Source organism: Bos mutus, chromosome 10 (assembly GCF_027580195.1).
Source record: "Bos mutus isolate GX-2022 chromosome 10, NWIPB_WYAK_1.1, whole genome shotgun sequence".
Lineage (NCBI taxonomy): Eukaryota > Metazoa > Chordata > Mammalia > Artiodactyla > Bovidae > Bos > Bos mutus.
This window is the reverse complement of record NC_091626.1, coordinates 38,199,883-38,226,380: the sequence shown is the minus strand read 5'-3', so window position 1 is coordinate 38,226,380 and position 26,498 is coordinate 38,199,883. Positions and strand designations below refer to the sequence as shown.

At 35.7% G+C, this 26,498-nt stretch overlaps 1 protein-coding gene across 1 annotated transcript; it reads left to right on the top strand.

The window, feature by feature from the left end:
- On the top strand, positions 1–26,498 carry ACTR10 (actin related protein 10). Its single transcript, XM_005900865.3, has 13 exons — positions 1–169; positions 2,585–2,657; positions 4,464–4,546; positions 6,275–6,383; positions 8,519–8,626; positions 10,344–10,411; positions 10,932–11,011; positions 16,224–16,259; positions 18,837–18,916; positions 18,994–19,067; positions 24,183–24,264; positions 25,147–25,348; positions 26,089–26,498. The coding sequence occupies exons 1-13, from the start codon at positions 93–95 to the stop codon at positions 26,268–26,270; spliced, it is 1,254 nt and encodes a 417-aa protein (XP_005900927.2). The 5' UTR covers positions 1–92; the 3' UTR covers positions 26,271–26,498.

Genomic DNA, 26,498 nt, shown 5'->3' with positions numbered 1-26,498 from the left:
TCGCCGTCCCCCGGCCCCGCCCCCCGAGCGCCGAGATCTGTCGGCTGCCGGGGTCGGTAGGTCTCCAGGTATTTATCGGCCTGTTTGCTACCATGCCGCTGTACGAGGGCCTGGGAAGCGGCGGGGAGAAAACGGCGGTCGTGATAGATCTGGGAGAGGCTTTTACCAAGTGAGTGACTGCGTCCGGAAGGGAGGGCGGGTAGCGGAGCCCCAGGCCCAGCCCGGGTCCTCATCGCAGTCTCTAGGGCGGCTGTTTAGGCCTTCACTTCGCCCCCGGGAGCTCCGCAAATGCCGGCCCCTGTTACCTGCACCGTGGGCGATGCAAATCCCGGGGATCCGTTGGGCGGTCTGGTTCTGATTCCTAGAGAGGCCCAAGAGGCTTCGAGAGAATGGCCTTCACTGCCGCCCCTGTCGTCACCCCCAAACTGAACGGACCCTTTGGGGTCACCTATGCAGGGGATGACAGCGATGACTTAGGCCGCGCTTATCCTAATTTTATCTCCTTAGAAAGGTGGTAGCCGAACTGTAATGCTTGATGACGGCCTTCATTATTAAACATTTATTGAACGGAGATGCTATTGGTGCTGGAAATTCAAATGTATCTTGCTTCCCAAGAGTGGGACGTCGAATTAGGAAGACTGAATACGTAACGATCCGAAACCCTGTGGACATTAGAGATCCTCTGTTGCCCACCTCCCCCCCCCCCCGCCCCCACAGCTTTTAGATTACGAAATTTACCATATTTTAAAAGGCAACTTGTAAACTCTAGATTAGTGATTCTCAACCTTTTGGATGACATAAATCCTATTGATGACCTAAAGAAAGCCAAAAATACACAAACCTTAAAATACTTGCACACAATTTCAAGGCTTGGTGGCCCATCGCAGTGGTCTGTGGACTCCAGATTTAGAACCCTTGCACTGGGCTCAAGAAAAAAGGAAAGTGACAGCCAGAATTGCATATATATAATGGAAACTGTTTGAAAAAATTTTGTATATCCCTGAATAGTGCCTGACATACAGTGTGTGTTTAATAACTATTTGTTGAACAAGTGGTCAGAAGAGCCTGTTTAAGAAATTGGAGGAAAGTCCCTGGCGGTCCAGTGGTTAGTTCTTGGTGCTTTCACTGCCAAGGGCCTGGGTTGAATCTCTGGTTGGGAAACTAAGATCCCATAAGCTACCAAGCATGGCCAAAAAAAATGAAAAGAATTGGACATCAGGTGCTCCATAATTGGATAAACATAGTTCTTGGTTCATGATATTCTCTTACTGTTCTATGCAAGATCTTCCCATATATGCATTGTTAAATTTATTTTAAAGGTTTGTTTTAATAGCATAGTAAGTACCTTGAGGTTGACACCCAAAGATAATTACTTTAGGTATATTGAGGAAATGAGAAGTGGAATGCTAGTATATAGGAGGATGGTTATTGACAAAGACAACAGGAAAGTGATGAGATGGGTTTATGCATCCAGCCAGTGGGTTACATCCTGGAGTTTGAGGAGCACTGAAACAGGTAAACCTAGGGGTGTAACTAAAAGAAGATAGAGAAAGCTATTTGGGAATAGGAGGAGATGAGTACTGAAAACCAGACAGGACAAAAAGAGATAGTATTGAGACTGAACTTACATGGTAATCGTTTTTAACAGCATTTTTAGCAAAGTTTTGTTTTATGGGAAACAGAAATGGAAATACTTAAATAATCAAGAAAGGAAAAAAATTTTTTTTTAAAAGGATGAAGTATTTTATGCAATTTAAAAAATGATGGCAGTGAAAACTAATAGTTTGGGCAAAGCTTATTTTATGAATTCATGTTATATGAACAGTGTGATTATAATTATGTCAGATATGCATAGTTTTAAAAATAGACCAAAGGAAACTTCAGTATGGAAACTAAATAATATTAGAATGATGGAATTATGAGTAACATGAACTATATATAGGAATGAAATCAGAAACTGGAGTACAGACTCATGGCTGTAGAGATGTATTACCTAAAATTCAAATAAAATTAAAAACTGAATAGTTAATGCTACTGTAAAATAATACACTGGTTTATTTCACTAGTGCTAATTCAAAGTTATTTTATTTTTTTTACCTTTAGTTTACTTATGAATGGGCTTCCCTGATAGCTCAGTTGGTAAAGAATCTGCCTGCAATGCAGGAGGCCCCGGTTCGATTCCTCGCTGGGGAAGGTCCGCTGGAGAAGGGATAGGCTACCTGCTCCAGTATTCTAGGTCTTCCCGTGTGGCTCAACTGGTAAAGAATCCACCTGCAATACAGGAGACCTGCGTTTGACCCCTGAGTTGGGAAAGTCCCCTGGAGAAGGGAAAAGCTACCCACTCCAGTATTCTGGCCAAGAGAATTCCATGGACGTCCATGGGGTTGCAAAGAGTAGGACATGACAATAGGTGATATTAACTTTTCCTTAGTTTTTTTTCCCCTTTGAATACATCAGAGATGTTTCTAGATGTTTTTGTGACCACTGCTTTGAAAAAAATACACAAAACCTTGTTTCTGTGACAAATATATAGAAAGAATGTTATAATAGTTGAATGTATATCAATTTTCTATTTTATTTGCAGATGTGGATTTGCTGGAGAAACTGGTCCAAGATGTATAATTCCCAGTGTGATAAAAAAAGCTGGCATGCCTAAGGTATTTTTTTTAAACAAATTAGCAAAATAAATGCTGTTCTGTATAATATTTTTAAATATGACTTTAAGTAAGATTGATTAGAACAGTGCTAAATGCATAGCTTAGAGTATAACCCAAGAAAACTTTTTTGATTATTTAGGTTTAATTTTGCATATTGCAAAATTTACCTACTTTAAGCATGCAGTTCATTGATTTTTGGTAAATATATCAAGTTATGCAGCCATTACCACAGTTCAGTTTTAGAACATTTTTATCATTCTAATAAGATTTCTAATGCCTGTTTATAGTTGATCATCACTTCTACCCTACCATGGATGTTGTTTCTGTTTCTACAGATTTGCTTTTTCTATACAACTTGGATATAAATGTAATTCTATAACATTAAGAGAAAGTTTTTAAACTTAGTAAAATAATTGCATGAGCCTTGTAATGTAATTATAGAATCATTTTATTCTTACCCTGTTCAAAAATATGAGCCAGATTCTCATTTCTTTATCTGTAATTCAAAGGACCTGTGAAAAACACATTTTTTAAAAGAAACTTTCTTGCCAGAGTTAATTTTGCAGATTAGGAATTGTGGAACAATAGAAAGAATAATTTTGCATGCCATAAAATTTGCTTGTTAAAATTGAATACAGATATTTCTACCGTAACTCACTATTTGCATTCCTGAAAAACCTCTCCTTGATTGCAAACAAAGACAGGTTTTGGGAAAAATTGGGTTGGAGCAGATAACTTAAAACCCATGTAACTTTGTAATCTGAGCCCTAGCAAAAACAAAAATTGGAATAACTTTAAGATACAACTGAGCTGAAGGCTCTCTTGGGGATATTTAAAGTAAAATGAATAGTTGAAACTGTTGGTTGCTGGGTACTGAGACACAGAAGGTACAGAAGTGAGCTCTGAGCCGCTTGAGCTATTGTTAAGGTGGGACCAGAAAGAAATGCAGCCCAGTAAAAGGTCTTGAAAGGCTTCACTCTGGTATGGTAGCCCCTGGTACACTGGATCATTTAAACTTTTTAAAAATAAATCTGCAAGAATGCCCATTTCTGTGACCACTGAATTGATGACTTCCTTTACCTTGATGAAGGTTATAACTCTCCTATTATCATTTCAGCTCCTCTTGCCTAATATGAACTGTACAACCTTCCTTATTATGTAGACATTATTCCCTTATTTAACAAATATGAGCATATTTGTTTTCATAAAAGTGCAAGTTGGAGCAGGATGCAGTGAATGGAGCCCTGGTGATGTATTAGTGGTGACTTAGCAGCAGCAGCAGCAGCACCCTGGTTTGGTAGTGTTTGCTTTAGTGGTAATGGTGCATGTTTTTATTTTACCACACATATTTATGAGCTGATTTACTTTGGGACTGTCCCTATATCAACTAAAAGAGACTGTCAAGTGAAGTGCTACTACAGGAGGACAAATGTCAGTGTTTTGGGACTAATTTAACAGAAACTGAACCAAGTCTGGAGTATTTGATGAAGCCTTTGATGCTTTTTAGTTGATGGTGCTTTTTGCTGATGATGCCAAAATAATGTCAGATGAAAAATGTAATGAGCATTGGTCTTTACTCACTGTGTGTACAGACTTATTCTGTAAACCAAAATGTTTTGTCATCTTGGACATGCCGGTTCTTAAAGATTTCTAATTTAAGTGATTAATCTATTTTTAATATTTACATCTATTCTAAATACAAATTGCTTTTGATTTGTTATCAGAAAATCCATTTGTAAAGTAAATAAACATGTTTAATTTGAGATTTATTACTGTAAATTAATAAATCATTTTAATTTTTTATAGCCTATCAGAGTTGTACAATATAACATCAATACAGAAGAACTATATTCCTACCTAAAGGAATTCATCCATATACTATATTTCAGGTAAAATGCAATTGTGTTTTCCTTGCCCCCCTTCCCCCAGCTTTTCCTAGTGCCCATAATAGTGATATTTGGTCATATTATTTCTAATGTGAAAGAAAAGGTTAATTTCCAACTGCCATTTTAACTTTTTCATATTCAATCTTTTTAAAAGCATGTTTGAAGACTAGAAAACTGGCAAGCATAAGGAAATACTATGTCCATTAGTAAAGGGGATTGGATAATTTAATTACTGTATTAATACATCCATATCGTGAAACACTGTATTGTCAAAAAAGTTTTATATCCATATGTACTGATACAGAAATGTCTTAGATATTCTGTTAATTAAAATCTTATAGAACAGCATCTATGGGATGAATATTTCTGTTAAAATATATAAATATAAATACACAGTAATGATGGAGAAGGAAATGGCAACCCACTCCAGTATTCTTGCCTCGGAAATCCCGTGGATAGAAGATCCTGGAGGGCTACAGACCATGGAGTTGCGAGGGTTGGACACGACTTAGCAACTAAACGACAACAACACACAATAATGAAAATATACAAACTGCTGTTAGTAATAGTTTCTGGTTAGAAGAGGTATAAGGTATTTTTGTACTTTCCAAGTTATAAACTTCTATAATATTTGGAGTCTTGTGAGTGTATACTACTTTTGTAGCTTAAAAAAAGAACACATCCTTTTAATTACTCAAGTTAATATTCATAATAGGGTTTAGTTTTTGTTTTCTGAGATAAATGAATTAATATATGTAAATTTCCTGACACAGTACGTGGCATATAATAAGAGATCAAAAATGTTGTCTTTCTGTGGCATATATATTGATATATATACAATGGAATACTTCTCAGCCATAAAAAAGAATGAAATTTTGCTATTTGTAGCAACATGGATGGATTTGAACGGCATAATGCCAAGTGAGGGCTTCCCTGGTGGCTCAGACAGTAAAGAATCTGCCTGCAATGCAGGAAACCTGGGTTTGATCCTTGAGTCAAGAAGATCCCCTGGAGAAAGGAATGGCTGCCCACTGCAGTATTCTTGCCTGGAGAATTCCATGGACCGAGGAGCCTGGGGGGCTGCGGTGCTTGGGGTCACATAGAGTTGGACATGACTGAGTGACTAACAAATGCAAAGTGAAGTAAGTCAGATAGAAAGACAAATGTTGTATGTTATCACTTCTTTGTGGAATCTAAAAAATACAACAAACCAGTGAATATAACTGGAGAAGGAAATGGGAACCCACTCCAGTGTTCTTGCCTGGAGAATCCCAGGAACGGGGGAGCCTGGTGGGCTGCCATCTATGGGGTCGCACAGAGTCGGACATGACTCAAGCGACTTAGCAGCAGCAGCAGTGAATATAACAAAAAAGAAGCAGACTGACAGACACAGAGAACAAACTAAAGGTTATTAGTGGGGCAACATAGGGGTAGGGGAGTTGGAGGCACAAACTTTTGGGTGTATGATAGGCTCAAGGCTATGCTGTACAACATAGGGAATATAGCCAATATTTTGTAATAATTGCAAATGGAAAATAACCTTTAAAAATTGAATAAAGAAATTTATAACATGAAAATAGCGATAAACGTCTTTCGTGGATCATAAAATGAAGATATCTTTTTGTTATAAAGCTTCTTAAGTGAAAATGGTACAGTTTCTTTAACCTTAACAAATTGCATTATGTAAAAAAATACAAACTTTTAAAATTGTTAAAAACTATCATTTTTCAGGCATCTATTGGTGAATCCCAGAGACCGCAGAGTTGTGGTTATCGAGTCTGTATTATGTCCTTCCCACTTCAGAGAGACACTCACTCGTGTTCTTTTCAAGTATTTTGAGGTACCTGTTTTTTATGTTGTTTTTAGTAGGTACTCAAAGCTTAAACTAAAAGGTCCTCATTTTTTTTCCTTCGTTGAAAAGAGGAATTGGATGACAAAATAAACTGACCATCTGTTTTCTTTGTATGGTTATTTCATGCATAATTAGCATTTTATCTAATACGTAGATAATTGGATAATTGAAGGTTCCTATTTGTTGCTCTTTCTCTTACTTATTTTACTACAGGTTTTAAGTTTTGGGTTGGTTTTTTTTTTTCTCCTGAAATGAAAACTTCTTTGGTGAAGTTTATGATATTTTTCTTCCAGGTCTCTCTAGTTTTTCATTTTTTAGGTATGCTGACTGTTCTAAATTTTCCAGCTCTTTCATTTTCATTTCATAGGCTTTAAATTCCTAGAAATGAATTCAAATAATGTCTCCCATAGAGTAAGTGGACAATGCCAGGAATGACTCTTAGATCTTGATATTAGTGATATTATTCATACCTGTCATTTTATATGAGTTAAGTAAGATTATTTTAAAGACCAAAATTATGACATAAGATGATTACATTTCATAGTAGGCCAAAATCTTTATTGTTTAACATTTAAAAAATTTTTGCCTTGCAAATTTAAAGTTTTTTTAGCAAGAGTGTATAAAATGTGTACAATATATAAGAAACTGAGCACATAAAAATGTAATTTTCATACATTCTACCGAATACAAAATATATCAAAAATCACAATTTATTTATGAGATAAGGGCAGTTAATTTTTCTAAGTTATAATTTAGTAGGACAGATACAGAGAAACAGGTTACATACCCTCCTATACTTAACTGTACATACCCTATACATACCCTATACCCTATACATACCCTCCTATACTTAAATCAGGAATTTGGTTTGCAGTAGAGAGAATGCAAAACATAGTAAGAAGTTACTTCAGCTCTTATCTAAATAAAATAGATGATTTTCTGTATTTTTACTGGGACTTAGCATTTGAGTTTTGTTTGTTAGTGTTCTTATCTAGTATATTATCAGAATACCTGCTGTACTTAGGCAAGGGAAATATATCCATTATTTTGTTTGCTATTTGGTTATGATGGACTTCCATATTTTGATTGAATTTGGCAGGATTTTCACTGAAAAGTGTCACTTAGAACTAAGGATTTTTGTAGTTCTTCACTTTTGTTTTTAACTACTATATTATAACATTTAAAAAATATAATTCATATTATAAACTTTGTGAGTAAGGACAGTCAAGAATTCTTTTTCTCTGTTTCTATTTCAACCATTTTATAGCACTAAATAAAGAATTAACTGATTTACTTGAATTCACACATAATCAAAATATACTGTAATACACAAAAACATTCTTTGAGTTCTGTAAGTTGTTTCATTTTGAAATGACACTTATAAAGCATTTCTATTAACTCAGTTCTTCTCTTTTGGAAGAAAAACTGAAAACAATAAAGGGATGGTCCAGAAACATACATTCAAAGAAAATGCTAAATTCAAAAAATAGATATCTTTACCATCATTTGAGTTGTGTTTATGTTAGTGTTCTTATCTGGTATAGATAGAAACAGAGAAATTGGATGGGGAACACATGTACACCCATGGCTGATTTATATCAGTGTGTGGCAAAAACCACTACAGTATTGTAAAATAATTAGCCTCCAACTGAAATAAATAAATAAATTAAAAAAGAAATCAAGAAAAAAAAAATTACTACAATTAAATCAATTAGTGCTTCACACAACCTGTTCACACAACCCGTGTGCACAGGCTGAGCAAAAAAAAAAAAAGGTAAAAACATCTCTTTATTTTTTAAATTTAGCATTTTCTTTGAATGTGTGTTTCTGGACCATCACTTTATTATTTTCGGTTTTTCTTCCAAAAGAGAAAGAACTGAGTTAATAGAAATGTTTTATAATTGTCATTTCAAAATGAAACAACTTGTAGAACTTAAAGAATGTTTTTGTGTATTACAGTATATTTTGATTATGTGTGAATTCAAGTAAATCAGTTAATTCTTTATTAGGTGCTATAAACTGGTTGAGTAAGTATCATAATTATGAATTTTTTCAAATATATTTGAAATGTAAAGGAAACACCTTCAACTACTGACTTTCATTCTGGTTTTGTTGTTTTCTAGGTTCCGTCTGTCTTGCTTGCTCCAAGTCATCTAATGGCTCTTCTTACACTTGGGATAAACTCTGCCATGGTCCTAGATTGTGGATATAGGGAGAGCCTGGTGTTACCTGTATCTTTTTTGTAAACCAGCTAATTTTGCAGTTTTTACTCTAGTTTGAAATAATTAGTTAGGCTTATTACAAATTGTTTTTGTTGCATCAAGCTATTTTGGATTATCATGTACAAATATGATATATGTGGGAAAAATTCACAGGATTTTGAGATTTAGATGTACTTTCTGTAGAAATTGTCATTATGGCTTGATCCCAGTATATACTCCAGAGATCAGACCTAGGATCAAAGAAGTTGGATAGGATAGTAAAGTTTTAAAATAAGTCATATGAAGAGTGATTGGAAACAAATGAGAAAGTTAAATCAAGAAAAATTAAAACTTAATGACAACATGAGATCTACCTTCAAAAAACTGAAGGGCTCACTGTCGAAAAGTAAATTCCTTTTTTTCCTCTCAATTTCCTGAGGCTATCATGGGGACAGTATGGCATAGGGTTTGTGAGTTTGGGGTTTGGAATCAAATACATAAGTTTAAGTCTCAGCTAAGCTTTCTAGTTGTATGATGTTGGGCAAGTAGCTTACTCTCCCCTTGGCCCAGGTTTCCTCATCTGTGAAATGGGAATTAAAATAATTGCACCTCATAGGGGTATTGTGTGACTAGAGTGAGATAATAAGTGTAAAGTATTTAGTATAGAACCTGGAATATAACTTACGCAGTAAGTGCTATAGTTTTTGTATCATATGCCATAGGGAAGAACTCCCTAGTAATTTCAGCTGTTACAAAATGAAATTACTGACTATAAACTGGTCTATTCTCAGTCATTAAATGAATTTAAGTATAGGTATAAATATTTCTTACAAGCGTTAGAATAGATATTTGCTACATTTGAAAAGGAATTTGAAGTGCGTAAGTGCGAAACTCTTGGAATTTTGAGATCTATATGTGTGTTTGTTAGAAGAAATAATCATGGGAAGGAAATCAAGGATCATTAGCTGCTCAGGAACTGAATTAGGCAATAGCTTTTTAAAATAGAAAGTATTTCGTGTGTAAGTCTCATAACAAAAAGTATTATTATATAAGTGAGAAGCTGAAAGTTGAGATAGGTGGCTGACCCAAGTTAATAGAAGTGTACAGCAAGATACAAACCCATGTTAGTTTTCAAAGCCAGTGTTCCTACCCATAGACTTTTTGCTTTTCATAAATAATGTACTTTATAAAACATCAGGAAAAACAACATGTAAAATAAGGTAGCAAATCCATAGTACAATATCGTTCACTGTTCTCTCAGCTCTAATAGAAATACAGTGTGAGACATGTAATTTAAAATTTTTCTAAGAGCTACAAAGTTTACAAATACAAATGAAGGAGATGAAATTAGTAGTGTATTTAGTCCAGTATATTTAAAATATTATCATTTAAATATATAATTAACATAATTATAATGGAATATTTTACAGTTTTTTTTTTTTTACTGTTTTCTAAATTTGTTGTGGAATTTATTCTTATAGTGTATCTTAGTTCAGACCAGCCATATGTGGACAGTGGCTACTTTTTTGGACACCCAGGCTCTAACAGATGAGTTCTCTGTGTGTGTTGTTTACCATGTATTTGTATGTATATGTTTAGCTATTTTCTTTGGAGAAGAAAAAAAGACTGATTTTTCTGTAACTCCTTAAAGAATTTAGCCGGCCAAGCTGATATAGAATAATAGTGCAGAGGTGAGGGAAACACATTTTTACCTCCTCAACTAGTAATATCCTTGACTACCTTATAGATATATGAAGGAATCCCAGTACTAAATTGTTGGGGAGCACTCCCCTTAGGAGGAAAAGCTCTTCACAAGTAAGTTTCCTGGCATTTAGCACATTGCTTCACCTGTACCAAAAAAGCAGATGTTAAAGAAATAAAAAACAAACAAAAAGTAACAACAACAAAAAAAAGATGCTACTTTTTTGACAGTGATCAATAGAAGACTTGTAATGTGGACATTCATTGTTATTTATTCCATTCTTTACTTCTCTGGCGGCTCAGACGGTAAAAGCGTCTGCCTACAAAGCGGGAGACCTGGGTTCAATCCCTGGGTCAGGAAGATCCCCTGGAGAAGGAAATGGCAACCCACTCCAGTACTCGTGCCTGGAAAATCCCATGGACGGAAGAGCCTGGTAGGCTACAGTCCATGGGGTCGCAAAGAATTGGACACGACTGAGCGACTTCACTTTATTAACCTTGAGTATGTTCATCTTTTAAGGGTAAAACCACTGTTATTTAAAGCATCATGTTCTGTTATGAAGTAAAAGTATTAAATAGAAAAAGGATATCAATTGCAATATTTTAATTACAGTAACTTTTTTTTCTTCTTCAGGGAGTTGGAAACTCAACTGTTGGAACAATGTACTGTTGACACAGGTGCTGCTAAAGAACAGAGCCTTCCCTCTGTGATGGGTAAAATCATTTTAATCTATTTAAGAGTGGTTTACATTCAACTCATTTTTTCCCCCCCACACTGCATACTTACTCTCATTTTCTCACATCACTCTGATGTCCTGGCTCCAATTACAAGGTCATTATTGAGCTGTTGTTAATCACCAGATCTAGTAGTTAAATTTTAATCATTCTTTCCAGAACTTTTAACATCATGGATTATCATATACTCTCTTTTTAAAAAAAAATTTTTATTGAAGTATAGTTGATTTACAATGTTATATTAATTTCTGCTGTGTAGCAAAGTGACTCAGTTATACATATATATATATATCTTTTTCATATGGTTTATCACAAGATATTGAATATAGTTAACCCTAACCCTAACCCACTCCAGTACTTTTGCCTGGAAAATCCCATGGACGGAGGACCCTAGTGGGCCGCAGTCCATGGGGTCGCTAAGAGTCGGTCACGACTGAGCGACTTCACTTTCACTTTCCACTTTCATGCATTGGAGAAGGAAATGGCAAGCCACTCCAGTGTTCTTGCCTGGAGAATCCCAGGGACGGGGGAGCCTGGTGGGCTGCCGTCTATGGGGCACAGAGTCGGACACGACTGAAGCGACTTAGCAGCAGCAGCAGTACCATACAGTAGGACTTATTTATCCATTTTGTATGTACTAGTTTGCATCTGGATCGTCATATACTCCTGATACTACTTTCCTTAGTTTTCAGGACTTTTCTTCCTTTGTGGTTTTCTTTTAGTTCTCCAACTATTCCTTCCTAGTTTGCTCTGCTCTTTCTTTCCCTGCTGATATTCTTCTAGGGATCCATTTTTTGTTCCTTTTTTTCTCCTACTGGCTTTTTAAACGTGATCTCATGTGTTCCCATAACTTCAGCTACATCTATATGCTGTTGATTCTTAACTGTATCACTGAGCCTGGCCCAGTTCTTCTAAACTTCATGTTTTCAGCTCATTTTAGATAGAAACTACATATGCCTCTAGGCATCTCAAACTTAAGGCTTCTAAAAGTAAACACATTATCTCTTCCCCTAAATTCATTCTAACAAATCATTGTTGGATTATTTCTTTCTGAGCTCACATTTTAGAAAACTAGTGTATCAATCCTTTGAATTCTTCCTCAGAAATCTGTTTTTTGTCTTGTTTTTTTTCTGTCCTCCATAACACGGAACATTTGAAAACAAAGACATTGTAAACTAGGTCCTCATTGCTTCTTTCTTGGAGCCTACTCTTTGGACCCATTTAGTCTATTTCATACTCTTGCCAGGAATAACTTTCACAGAATTAATTTGATTACATTATTCTTTTGCTTGAGAATTTTTGCTGGTCCCCACAGGTTAAAATCCAAATTATTGGTTTGATACACATGTTTCTTTACAATCCAACTTTATTCTACCCTTTAACTTTAACTTAGCTTTAGCTTTAACTACTAAACTCAACCCTTTGCACCTTATTTCAGCTGTAGTAAATTTCTTACCTCTTCCAGGCTATATTCCTGGCACCGTTGTTCTTCCATAACCCCATGCCTTCATTTATACTGTTTCTTTACCTGGAATGTTTTTCTTTACCTATTTGAGTTTTTTATCTATCTCCTTGACAGAAAGGTCATTTAAATTATGAAGCCTTCCTCATTTCCCTAAGCAGAATAAATTATTCCCCTCTCTGTTATACCCTCAGCAGTATTAATTATAGTACATTTTAACTTTTTCTGTCAGTAGACTTTGAGAATCCCTGTCTTGTTTATTTTTCAAGCGCCTGGACGTTGAATAAATGTTGGAAAGAGAAGGGCAGGTTGTTAGGACTTTTATCCTTACATGTATTGTTTCCTGTTGTCTTTAGATAGTTAAGATAATAGCATTCTTTATTCTGTAGATCAGTTTATTATTCATCCATTCCAGATAAACTTTGTTACCTTTTTAGTGTAGTTTAATGTAGCATCCCAAGATTTTTTTCTTTTTGGTTCATGGCATGTGGGATCTTAGTTCCCCAACCAAGGACATGAACCCATCCCCCTGCAGTGAAAGCACAGAGTCTTAACCACTGGATACCAGGGAAGTCCCCCAAGATATTTTAAATAAAAGTCTTCATTAAAATTGACCTTAATATTTCCTTAAAATTCTGAACTGTGTGTTCTTAGACACTTTCTCTTTTTTTTAAATCTTTAATTGAAGGATATTTGCTTTACAGTGCTGTCTTGGTTTCTGCCATACATCAACATGAATCAGCCATAAATATACATATTTCCCCTCTCTGTTGAACCTTTCTCCTACCCCCATCCCACCCCTCCCCTCTAGGTTGTCACAGCACCGGGTTTGAGCTCCCTGTGTCATACAGCACATTCCCACTGGCTGTCTGTTTTACATTTGGTGATGTGTATTTATCATTGCTGCTTCTCAGTTTGCCCCACCTTCTCCTTCCACTCCTGCATCTACAAGTCTGTTCTTTATGTCTGCCTCTCCGTTGCTGCCATGCAAATAAGTTCATCAGTACCCTTTTTCTAGATTCCATATGTATACACATTGATATGTGGTATTTTTCTCCTTTTGACTTACTTCACTCTGTGTAACAGGCTCTAGGTTCATCTAGCTCTCTAGAACTGACTCAAATTCATTCTTTTTTATGGCTGAGCAATATTCCGTTGTATATATGTACCACAACTTCTTTATCCATTCATCTGTTGATGGACATCTAGGTTGGACACCCTTTTCTTAACCAACTGTCTTGAAGTCTGATTCTAATCTTTCCTTCTAATATGCCCCCAAATCTTGACTCTGTCATCGTAAGCCATATATTCCCCATAGTTGAGGAATTAAATCGTATCACTGTTTGCTGAAGGATTCACTTAGAAGGGAGGCTCCCCTGATGGCTCAGACAGTAAAGAATCTGCCGGCAATGTAGAAGACTCAGGTTTCATTCTGGGTCAGGAAGCTCCCCTGGAGAAGGGAGTGGCTATCCATTCTAGTATTCTAACCTGGAGAATCATGGACAGAGGAGCCTGGCGGGCTACAGGCCATGGGATCGCAGAGAGTTAGACAAAACCGTGTGACTAACACTTTTACTTTCCACTTAGGATCAGAAATGCGAATATATTTTAAATATCTCTTATCATGGTTCTGACAAAGATTAGATCTAAGTCCTACATATATTTGGTATCCTTAAGTGACCTCTTTATTTAGTATTTAGAACCTTGTTCAAAAAAGAATGAATATACTAACTTAAAACTTACAAAGACTAAATACATTAATTTAAAAAGTATAGTTGAAAAGTAAATTATATGTAAAATATTATACTTATTATTCTAAATTAGCTGAAATTTAAATATGACTTTTCAAAGCCAGAGCCAATGAATGCCTCATTTGCAGTGTTTAAATGGCTGTGATTAAACCGCTAAGATTGAGAAGCTCCTTCCCAAAGCCAGCATCTACTCCTAACTAAAATAAGCCTTTTATTTTCAAGCTTGCCTTCCATGTTGCCTAGAGAAAACTTTCTCACATTACCAAATGTCTTTGGCACATGTTGGAGTTCATTTGAATTTTCCTAGAGAGAGTTTAGCACATGTGAAATGTTACAGTTTTTAGCACTTATTCTTAAATTTGTACATTCTTTATAATCTAGTTACATTTCTCTCATCTATATATAGCCAGGTTTAAATTGATTTGGAAATCTTTATATTCTCCATGGGATAAATTTTAACATTTAACATTCAGATCAGATCAGTTGCCCAGTTGTGTCCGACTCTTTGCGACCCCATGAATCGCAGCACTCCAGGCCTCCCTGTCCATCACCAACTCCCGGAGTTCACTGAGACTCACGTCCATCGAGTCAATGATGCCATCCAGCCATCTCATCCTCCGTCGTCCCCTTCTCCTCCTGCCCCCAATCCCTCCCAGCAATCAGAGTTCCCAGCAACTCTTCGCATGAGGTGGCCAAAGTACTGGAGTTTCAGCTTCAGCATCATTCCTTCCAAAGAAATCCCAGGGCTGATCTCCTTAGGAGTCTTCAAACTTTTTGATCACACACTGGCCTCACCAGTAAAAAAAATTTTGAATATATACCTGCAATACATACTTATATTTATACTAATTTATAAAGTTTATGTATATCATTATTACTGTATTATGAAACACACAAGAATTTGGAAAGGACCAATAAAGGACCAATGTAATACCTTTATTATAATAAAGGTAAAATAATAATTCCAAATTCATATTTACTAATGGTAAATTTTTTTGCTCCCTCTTAAAAAATTTGTGATTAAATAGTTTATTAATTTTTAAAGATTATGGCTTAACATCTTAAAGATGTGGTTTTTAATTTTAATTCTTTCAGTAACAGACAAGATATGTAGCTCCAGATGGAAGAAGTGCATGATTACCCTTACTAAATCATGGTTCCTTTTATAGCTATAAATTTCTGTCTTCCTTGACATAAATAATTTGTTCTTACAAATTAATGAGACTGTTTTTACATATTTAACAATGGATTAAAAATTCTGAGTTTCAAAGATTCTAAATTTTTGAGTCTGACTTGGAAAACTTGATTTATTGGCAACAAAATTACATAACAATGATAACATATCCAAACATTATCTTTTAAAATCTTTCTAAAAATTTGAAGAAATCTATATAATAGGTACTTTCTCACTCATTTTTTTAAAAATCACGTTTACCTTGAAGAAAAAAATTGTCTATGCATGATTCTTTTTACAAATATGCATAAAGTTAGTATGTCACTCTCTGACAGTCATTCATTATCATAGGAAAGATAAGCCAACTTGAAACTTCCCTTTTTGTAAAAGAAAAGTACGTAGCTCATTTTTAAGCCTTACTATTTCTTGTAAGTACTTTAACACAAGATAACCAGCAAATCTTTTTATGGTAAAAAAGATTTCCTTGGTCAGTTCCTATCCAATGCCATTTATTCTGCTATATTTTTAAGGTCTTTTTTTTTTTTAATCAAATTTATGAGTATTAGTCACATTCTTTAGTACTTTGTGTACATCTGGCTTCAACTTCTGTGCTTTGGCTTGACTTTGAATGCTGACATTTCCTCCCTTTTTAGGGAGGAACCTGATTTTTCTATTTGTCTTTTAAAAAAAATTATAGTACTTTTTAATAGTTTGCTGAAATGGAAAATGGAAATGTGAGTGCAATTTAATAGACTGTTTCTGCTTATTAAAGTTCTATAGTTGTAAATAAAATTTCTGTTTTAGGTTCAATTCCAGAAGGTATCTTGGAGGACATTAAAGGTAAACTAAGTTCCTATTTTTTTTCCTTTCATCATTAAATATTCATTTGGAGGGCATGTTTCTAAGTATTTATACAGATACAAAATGTATTAAATTTATAATGCAGTAACCTAAAACTACTTAACATATATCCTATGGAATAATGTATATAAAATTTTGGTTTTTCTTCAGATTTGTGGAAGCTTTTGGCATTATTTATTTTTTTTTAATTTGGCCACACCACCAGCTTGTGGGATCTTAGTTCCCTGACCAGGGATGGAACCCAGGCCCTCGGCAGTGAGTGCACAGTTCTAAGCACTAGACTTCCTGAGAATTCCCTTTTGGTATTACTTTTAATGTACTAGTAAAGAAACTTCTCAGTGATAGAGATACAGAGTTACTAGGGAATTAGTAGTTTTCACAGTATGAATTAACAATTATACTGCTTATGGAAACTACTGATTTTATGTTTAGCTTTTTTTTTTTCTTTAGTATTTTAAATGCATTTTTATAATGTTAAAAAAATCATTTTACTGACTTCAGAAATTCTACAGTTGGGTAAATATATTAGATTCACTTTAATAAGATACATTATTAATATTCCTCCTTTGCTAGAGTATATTTTTATGATAATGTTTAAATTGAGTTTTCTGGTATCTTGATTCACTGAAAGGAAATCAGTTAAACTATAGCGTTCTTCATTATTAAGTGTCATGTAAAATTAATACTCTAGAATGTTTAATAGAGAATTAGACAATAATGAATTTTAAAATTAAATGGGACCTGGAGATATTCTGGTACAGCTGGGTCCCTGAGATATTAAATGATTTATTCATTGTCACACAATAGGTAAGGTGAGAGCTAGGGCTGCAAAATAGATCTTGTTCTTCATTATATTGCTTACTTATGTGGCATAATTATCTAAAATCTCTTCAGTTATTATAAAACTTCAATCATTTCTTCATTATTTTTGCAGAAGCTCAAATAATAGAGGAAATATCTCAAGTGAAATGAATAGTTTCTCTTCCATTCTTCCAGTCCTATTCTCCATAATGTAACAGTTGATAACTTCTTGGAATATTTCTTTCCATATAGCCTCCAACTTGTGAAAAGAAGTTTACATTAGCCAGGCAAACATCAGATTGGCAAAAATTTGAAAGATAGACATTTAGTGTTGGTGAGATTGGGAAAATTAATATATTGCTATTAATAAGAATTGAAAACTAACCTTTTTGGAAGGCACTCTGGCATATTTATAAAAATGGAAAGATATGCATCCTCTGCAAGAGGGAATGCGGAATGAAATTTGATGCCTTCATCATAAGGATTACCATATGGCTTTTTATTTATTTATTGGGTACCCCAGATGGGACCCATATAACTTTTAAAAAGGAGGAGATAGATGTATTGATTTGGAAGGGTATCAATAATATATGAAGGGAAAAAGCATGTTGCTGGAAAATATGTGTAGTAGGAACCCATTTATATTAAAAAGAAATATGCAATATGTACACTTAACTCTCACAAACTTCCTATGTTACTTATGTAATACCTAAGTTTTTTCAATTAGTTTAAAATCCTTAAGTGTAATTTATCTGTTCTCGGGTTTTTAATTCAATGAATTTAGTTTCCTTAAAGAACACCTTCATATGCTAAGTATGTAAGATGTTGAGCATCTGCGTATTCACATTTCTTAAATAGTTAATGAAGACTTAAAGTTGTAACTTGAGCACCAGCTTACTGTAAGTCAAAGTATAGTTGACTTACAGTATCTCAGGGAATAGCAAACTGATTCAGTTATATATATTCTTTCTCTTTTCTTTTTTTTTTTTGCCACACCATGAGGTATGTGAGATCTTAGTTCCCCGACCAGGGATCAAACCTGTGCCTCCTGCATTGGGAGCACAGAGTTTTAACCACTAGATTGCCAGGGAAGTCCCCAGTTATGCATCTTCTTTTTCAGAATCTTTTCCATTATAGGTTATTACAAGATATTGAATATAGTCCCTTGTGCTATACAGTAGGTTCTTGGCATATTTTAGATTCTTAACAAGTATATTTTGAATTAGTAAATGTAAAGAATTTTGTATAATATAATGTTATGTCAACATGTTTTGTAAGTAACCAAATCATTAGATTTCTTGCTCTCAATGTCAGTTTTGTCCCTTCTTGAAAAAATTTTTTATTTCTTACTTATTTATGAAAATAATTTGAAGCCACTTATTATAAAAGGTACTTTGCAGCAGAAATAATATTTAAAAGAATAAATGTTCAAAGTGAAAAAAAGGTGATGTAGTGTGCAAAGAGGGAGAAAAAACCGTAAACTAAAGAGTGTTACTGTAGCTAAGGCCAAAATTTAGCTTTGTGTTCTGACCAACCAAGATTTTTTTTAATGTGGCTTTGTGGCAGGAAAATGTCTTATGATTCTGTAGTGAATGAAAGCTTTTTAGATGTGAATAAATTGTAAGCTAACTAAAGACAGAGTTAGTTTATAAAATCGGAAGGAACAGATGATTAACATGTTTACTTGAATAGAATTGTTTTAACTGGAACATTGACTCAATCACAAACCGTAATGATGTCTCCTTTTCTTTTAAGTGCGCACTTGCTTTGTTAGTGATCTGAAGCGTGGACTAAATATCCAGGCAGCAAAATTTAATATTGATGGGAATACTGAGGTAAGCTGAAAAAGAAATGTATATCCTTTTTGTAGGTTGTACTTTGTTTACTTATGCCTGTGATATTTATATTTCAGCGTCCCTCACCACCCCCAAATGTTGACTACCCATTAGATGGAGAGAAGATTTTACATGTCCTTGGATCAATCAGGTTAGACCTTAATTTTTACAAGCAAAATAATGAACTAAAATAAATTTTTGGCCTTAATATTTTTGAAGCCTTTAGTATTATTAATTTGCTAAGTATGTGTTTTTCATTAAGCTTCATCATTCATCATTGGGGCTTCCCTGGTAGCTCAGATGGTAAAGCATCTGCCTGCAATGCAGGAGACCCAGGTTCAATTCCTGGATCAGGAAGATCCCCTGGAGAAAGAAATGGCAACTCACTCCATTATTCTTGTCTGGAAAATCCCATGGACAGAGGAGCCTGGCCAGCTACAATCAATGGGGTCGCAAAAGAGTCGGACACGACTGAGTGACTAACACACTTTATCATTATTTTTATTATTCAACTTTTTAAAAGTTAAAAAAAATTTTTTTTCTGTTCTTCAGAGTAATTCAGAATTAGCCATTCTTTGAGTTGGAGGATAAAGTATGATACTTTAAAACAGGATTCATCAAACTTTAAAAAAAAATTTTATTTATTTCTGACGGTGCTGAGTCTTCGTTGCTGTGCGGGCTTTTCTCTAGTTGCAGCGTGTGAGGGCTACTCTCTAGTTGCAGTGTACTCACTGTGGTAGCTTCTCTTGCTGCAGAGCACAAGTTCGAGGGCGCGTGGACGTCAGTAGTTGGGATACACAGGCTTGGCGTTTGTGGCTCCCAAGCTCTAGTGCACACTCTCAGTAGTTGTGGTGCGTCTGCTTAGTTGCTCTGCAGCATATGGGATCTTCCTGGACCAGGGACCGAACTGGTGTCTCCTACATTGGCAGGCAAGTTCTTTACCACTGAGCCACCAGGAAAGTCCTCAGACTTTTTCTATAAAGGACCAAATGCTAAATACCTTAGGCTTTGTGGGCCATATGGTCTCTTTTGCAACTACTTTGCTCTACAGTTGGAGTGCAAAATCAGCCGTGTGTGTGTGTGTGTGTGTGTGTGTGTGTGTGTGTGTTTTCAGTCACGTCCGATTCTGTGCGACCCTACGGACTGTAGCCCACTTGGCTCCTCCTAATGACTTTCCAGGCAAGAATACTGGAGTGGGTTGCCATTTCCTCCTCCAGGAGATCTAGGGAGTATGTAAATAAGTAAGCATGACTTGGATTCCAGTAAAACTTTAACAAAAACATACAGTGACTGGTTTTAGAAAAGGCAGAGGAACCAGAGATCCAATTGCCAACATCTGCTGGATCATGGAAAAAGCAAGAGCGTTCCAGAAAAACATCTATTTCTGCTTTATTGACTATGCCAAAGCCTTTGACTGTGTGGATCACAATAAACTGTGGAAAATTCTGAAAGAGATGGGAATACCAGACCACCTGACCTGCCTCTTGAGAAACCTGTATGCAGGTCAGGAAGCAACAGGTAGAACTGGACATGGAAAACAGACTGGTTCCAAATCGGGAAAGGAGTACATCAAGGCTGTATATTGTCACCCTGCTTATTTAACTTCTATGCAGAGTACATCATGAGAAACGCTGGGCTGGAGGAAGCACAAGCTGGAATCAAGATTGCCGGGAGAAATATCAATAACCTCAGATATGCAGATGACACCACCCTAATGGCCAAAAGGGAAGAAGAACTAAAAGAGCCTCTTGATGAAAGTGAAAGAGGAGAGTGAAAAAGTTGGCTTAAAGCTCAACATTAAAAAAACTAAGATCATGGCATCTGGTCCCATCACTTCATGGGAAATAGATGGGGAAACAGTGGAAACAGTGTCAGACTTTATTTTTGGGGGCTCCAAAATCACTGCAGATGGTGATTGCAGCCATGAAATTAAAAGACACTTACTCCTTGGAAGGAAAGTTATGACCAACCTAGACAGCATATTCAAAAGCAGAGATATTACTTTGCTAACAAAGGTCCATCTAGTCAAGGCTATGGTTTTCCCAGTGGTCATGTATGGATGTGAGAGTTGGACTGTGAAGAAAGCTGAGCGCTGAAGAATTGATGCTTTTGAACTGTGGTATTGGAGAAGACTCTTGAGAGTCCCATGGACTGCAAGGAGGTCCAACCAGTCCACCCTAAAGGAGATCAGTCCTGGGTGTTCATTGGAAGGAATGATGCTAAAGCTGAAACTCCAATACTTAGGCCACCTCATGTGAAGAGCTGACTCATGGGAAAAGACCCTGATGCTGGGAGGGACTGGGGGCAGGAGGAGAAGGGGACGACAGAGGATGAGATGGCTGGATGGCATCACTGACTCGATGGACATGAGTTTGGCTAAATTCCAGGATTTGGTGATGGACAGGGAGGCCTGGCGTGCTGCGATTCATGGGGTTGCTAAGAGTCGGACACGACTGAGCGACTGAACTGACTGACTGACAGTGACTGGTTTTGACTTACAGGCCACAGTTTGCTGATTCCTGTTTTAAAATACTGTCTAGTTAGAAAGAATTCATTCTTCCAAAGGTACTAAATCTTTAGGACCAGTTAGTAATTCACCTTTTTATTATTTATTTTTCAATCTGATGATGCAGTGTAAGTTGCCAAGAACTTACATAATCATGCTGGTAACAATGTAATTTTTGTTCATACCCAAGCTATATGAAATTTGTATTATAAAAGTTTCATCTGTAAAATATTAGATCAGAAGATGCACAGAAAAGAATTACAGAAATATGGAAGATCCTGTTAAGATTTTGAGATAATTAGAATAGAGTTTGAGATTCAAAAAGGATTTACATAAACATACAGATGTTAAATATAGTAGATTGGGGAAAAAAAAGTGAGAATGTAATACTCTTTGATAGTAACTTTTTATCATTTTACCTCTTATTTAAATTATTTTCACTAATTTACTGTTTTAAAATTTCTCCTGTTTACTGGAGCCCAGAATAAGAAATGAAGAAAATGAGTGTTTATTTTCTACCCTACTGTTTCATTGCTTAAGTGTGTGCATGCTCAGTCACCCATTTGTGTCCAACTTTTTGTGACCCCATGGACTGTAGCCCACTAGGCTCCTCTGTGAAATTTCCCAGGCAAGAATACTGGAGTGGGTTGTTATTTCCTTCTCCAGGGCATCTTCCTGACCCAGGGAGAGAACTTGTGTCTCTGCATTGGCATGTGAATTCTTTACCACTGAGCCACTTGGCAGCCCTCATTTCTTAAATACTACTTGTAAAATTATGTCTTTTCAATATCACATTAACTGACAAAGATTTGGAAAAAGAAAACTGATGCTTCGTAAGTATTCAGCTCAGCTGGTAGAAGCAACAGTGTGCAGGCTAGAGGCAGGTGGCTAACCATGAGTGACTGAGTGTTCAACACACTTAGGCCTCATTATCCTGTACTCATAAGATGGGCAGTAGGCAAGTATGTTGAATATCAGGAAGAGAATTTTATGTTTTGAAAAAGATTCAAAAAAACTTTAGTATGCATAGTGTGGTTCAAATTTTATTTTAACAGTATATGTATATTTATATATATAGTTTTGTATTGCATTGGTTAGGGTTCAGTTTGATTACCAGATATCCAAACCTGAAAATACTGGCTTCAACATGATAGAATTTGTCTTTCACTTAAAAGAAGTTCAGAGGTAGATCGTCCAAAGTTGGTATAAAAATTGCCACCAGGGACCCAAGTTTCCTTCCACTCATCATCTTTGGGGGCATAGCCCTTGTTCTTGGGTTCCAGGGTGGTTGCTGGAGTTAGCTACTACATGTGTTTTCCAAGCATGCAGTCCTCGGAAGGGAAAGAGAAAAGTGCCTTCTCTCCTTGTAAAGGAGACTTTCTACCAGTCCCAACTACCACTTTTGCCTCCATCTCATTGTCTGGTGCTTAGCTACATTCTGCTGCAAGAGAGGCTGTTAAATATAGTATTTCAACTGGGGAGGGGCTTTGTATCCAGCTTAAAATGGAGTTTTATCTTTTTTTTAATTTTCAAATAATTATAGATTCACAGGAAGTTGGCAAAGGTAATATAGATAGGTCCTATGTAACTCCTTAAAGTTTCTCCCAATGGTTACATCTTAGATAACCATAGTATAATATTAAAACCAGTAAATCTGCATTGGTACAATGTGTATATATTGTTCTGTGATTTTATCACGTGTAGGTTTCTCATTCACCACCACCACAATCAAGGTAGAGAAATATTACATCACAACAAAGATTTTCCTTCTGCTACCAAAAACAGAGTTCTTTTAATTTGAGAATGAACAGGAAAATGAGTATTTTATTAGGCAACTAATGGCACCCCACTCCAGTACTCTTGCCTGGAAAATCCCATGGATGGAGGAGCCTGGTGGGCTCCAGTCCATGGGGTCGCTGAGGGTCGGACACGACTGAGCGACTTCACTTTGACTTTTCACTTTCATGCATTGGAGAAGGAAATGGCAACCCACTCCAGTGTTCTTGCCTGGAGAATCCCAGGGACGGCGGAGCCTGATGGGCTGCTGTCATGGGGTCGCACAGAGTTGGACACGACTGAAGCGACTTAGCAGCAGCAGTAGCCATCTTTGCCACGTATTGTTTTGACCAACAAAGCAATACTTTTGGCCGGGTTGGGTAAGGTTTGTTTTTAAATCTGTTGTATTACTATTGATCTATTTGTTGAATTCCATTAACTTTTACAGACTTTCAGTCCTTTTTGTTATTAGGTTTAAGGTGGACAAAATATATGTAAATCTATACATGTGTGTGTCAGTTGCTTAGTCATGTTCAACTTTTTGCCACCCCATGGACTATGTTGCCTTCCAGGTTCCTCTGTCCATGGGATTCTCCAGGCAAGAATACTGGTGTAGGTTGCCATTCCCTTCTCCAGGAGCTGTTCCGAACCCAGGGATTGAACTGGGGTCTCCTGCATTGCAGGTAGACTCTACTGTTTGAGCCCCTAGGGAAGCCCCCAAAATCTATACATAGTGATAGTTATAGCTAGTATTTAGGGCATACCTTGTATGTGCCAGGCGCTGTTCTGTTAAGTCATTGAATCTTTATTGCAACACCTGTGAGGCAAGTACTGTTATTCTTCTCATTTACAAATGCAGACACCTTGTGTCCTAATCACTACTCTACATTCACATAGTACTGGTAACTAAAAATATATCTGTAGACCTATTGTACTGTGTTGTGTTCTGTGATGCCAACAAAACACTGTTCTTAATCTCATTAGAGATTCTGTTGTGGAGATCCTTTTTGAGCAAGATAATGAAGAGAAATCAGTTGCCACTTTAATATTGGATTCCCTTATGCAGGTATTTTTATTTTGTAAATGGTTTCTTTTTATGACTACAGTCCTTTATAAAGAATTTTTTAAAATCTGTATTTTTAATTTTAGCCATTGGTTACATTTTTTATCTTTTATGTGAAGTTTTACTGAGTTTTACTTTAGACTGAGATATGGTACCGACAGCATTTCAAACCCAGGGTAGTTTGTGCTGTAGATGTATCATGCATTCTTTTCCATGATAACAATACCAGATTTTTATTATGTACTGAGTAGTTTCTTCACATGCACGTTTGTGTAGTATTAAGGTTTTCATTCCACAGGGTATATATGTCTCTTTTTATGTAATGACTGTGGAGCCATAGAACTCCTGTAAAATACTTTGGGAGATATTATCTACTTCTCCCACTCTACCTGGGGACTTTTTTGAAAATCATAACATCAGTGAAGGACTTTAACATTCCTGATGCTTAGAGAGAACTCTTGTGGAAACAGTTTTTCCAAGAATTTTATCTTACCTCTTGACAGCTAACTCTGGATATCATGGCAATAGTACCTTCGAAAAATTAGGTTTCCACAAAAAGTAATTTCTTATTATGTTCTTTGCTCAACTCAGACATTCTACCCTGAAAATGAGAATACTCCCATATTACTACTATATGCCCTCTGGAATTTAAAATTCTACACTATTAGCTTTTAAATCTTTAAGGATTTATTTAAGTACATGGTAATGTTATCATGGTGGTATATTTGTCACATGAAAAAATCCCTTGTTAAAGAACGCTTGCTGTGACCCTTTTTTGTGATAAAAATGATCACCTAATAATCTGTATATTTTCCTAAATTCAGTCAGGCATTATTTATACAGTTAAAGTTAATTCTTTTTTTTTTTTCTTCTTTCTATTAACAGTGCCCAATAGACACCAGGAAGCAGCTAGCAGAGAATTTGGTAGTCATAGGTGGCACGTCTATGTTGCCAGGTTTCCTTCACAGACTACTTGCAGAAATAAGGTATTTGGTAGAAAAACCAAAATATAAAAAAACGCTTGCCACCAAGACATTCCGAATTCATACTCCACCTGCAAAGGCTAATTGTGTAGCATGGCTGGGAGGTAAGATTTTTTTTTTCTTAATTTTGTTTGTTCTGGCCTTATCTTGCAGCTTGCAAAATCTTACTTGCCTGACCAGGAATTGAACCCAGACCCCCAGAAGTGGAAGTGAAGAGTCCTAACCACTAGACCACCAGGGAATTCCCAAGAATTTCATTTTTTAAAATAATGATTATATAGTAAATGGTTCCTGAATGACATTACTAATGGTTATAGATGATTCATTATTAGAAATTGCCTACTTAGTTAATAGAACAATTAATTAATCAATTTTCTTTGACCATTTACTTTTCCTTACATTATTGATTTTCAGAATTATGTGTCTATTTTCTCTTAGCATTTGCACTTTGATTTTTTTAAAATGAACTTCTCTCCATTAAAGTCATCCCACGTATAGAGTTTTGGCTAAGAAAACTAAGATTATTATTTATTTTGTGTACAGAGTTGAAAATACTTCCACCGTACTCTACCTGTATTTAAACATAGTAACACAGTAATTTTCACTATAATCTAGTTTAGGCCATTTAAGTTATTTTCAACACAAGAGTTATGGCTTACCCGGTTTTTCAAAATATAGGATATAGAACAGCTTAACTGGAATTAATCTGAAGACTGTGAATATGCTTTACTGAATTTTACCCATTCTCTCTTGTCATATAATGAAGTGGATATATGTGTACATAAAATTTTCCAGTAAAAGTTTTCATATCAGCTATAAATTTTTTATTTTTTTTACCACACAGGAGCTATTTTTGGAGCACTTCAAGACATACTTGGGAGCCGTTCAGTCTCAAAGGATTATTATAACCAGACAGGCCGTATACCTGATTGGTGTTCTCTTAATAATCCACCTTTAGAAATGATGTTCGATGTTGGGAAGAATCAGCCTCCTCTGATGAAGAGAGCATTTTCCACTGAGAAATGAAAGTTTGATTAAAATTCAGCTTTGCTTCAAGTATCTCATCAATTAGAAGCAAATTGTACAAAGTATATAGAATGCTGTTAGAGACGACTTTAGAAGTGAAAGCATTTCTGTAATTATTTGTCACATTAATATTTAATCATTTTGACTGGTTTCTCATGTAATGGTAGAATGGTAGCTGATGCTTATGAAATTAGTTGTATTTATATCAATAAAATATACTAAAGCGGT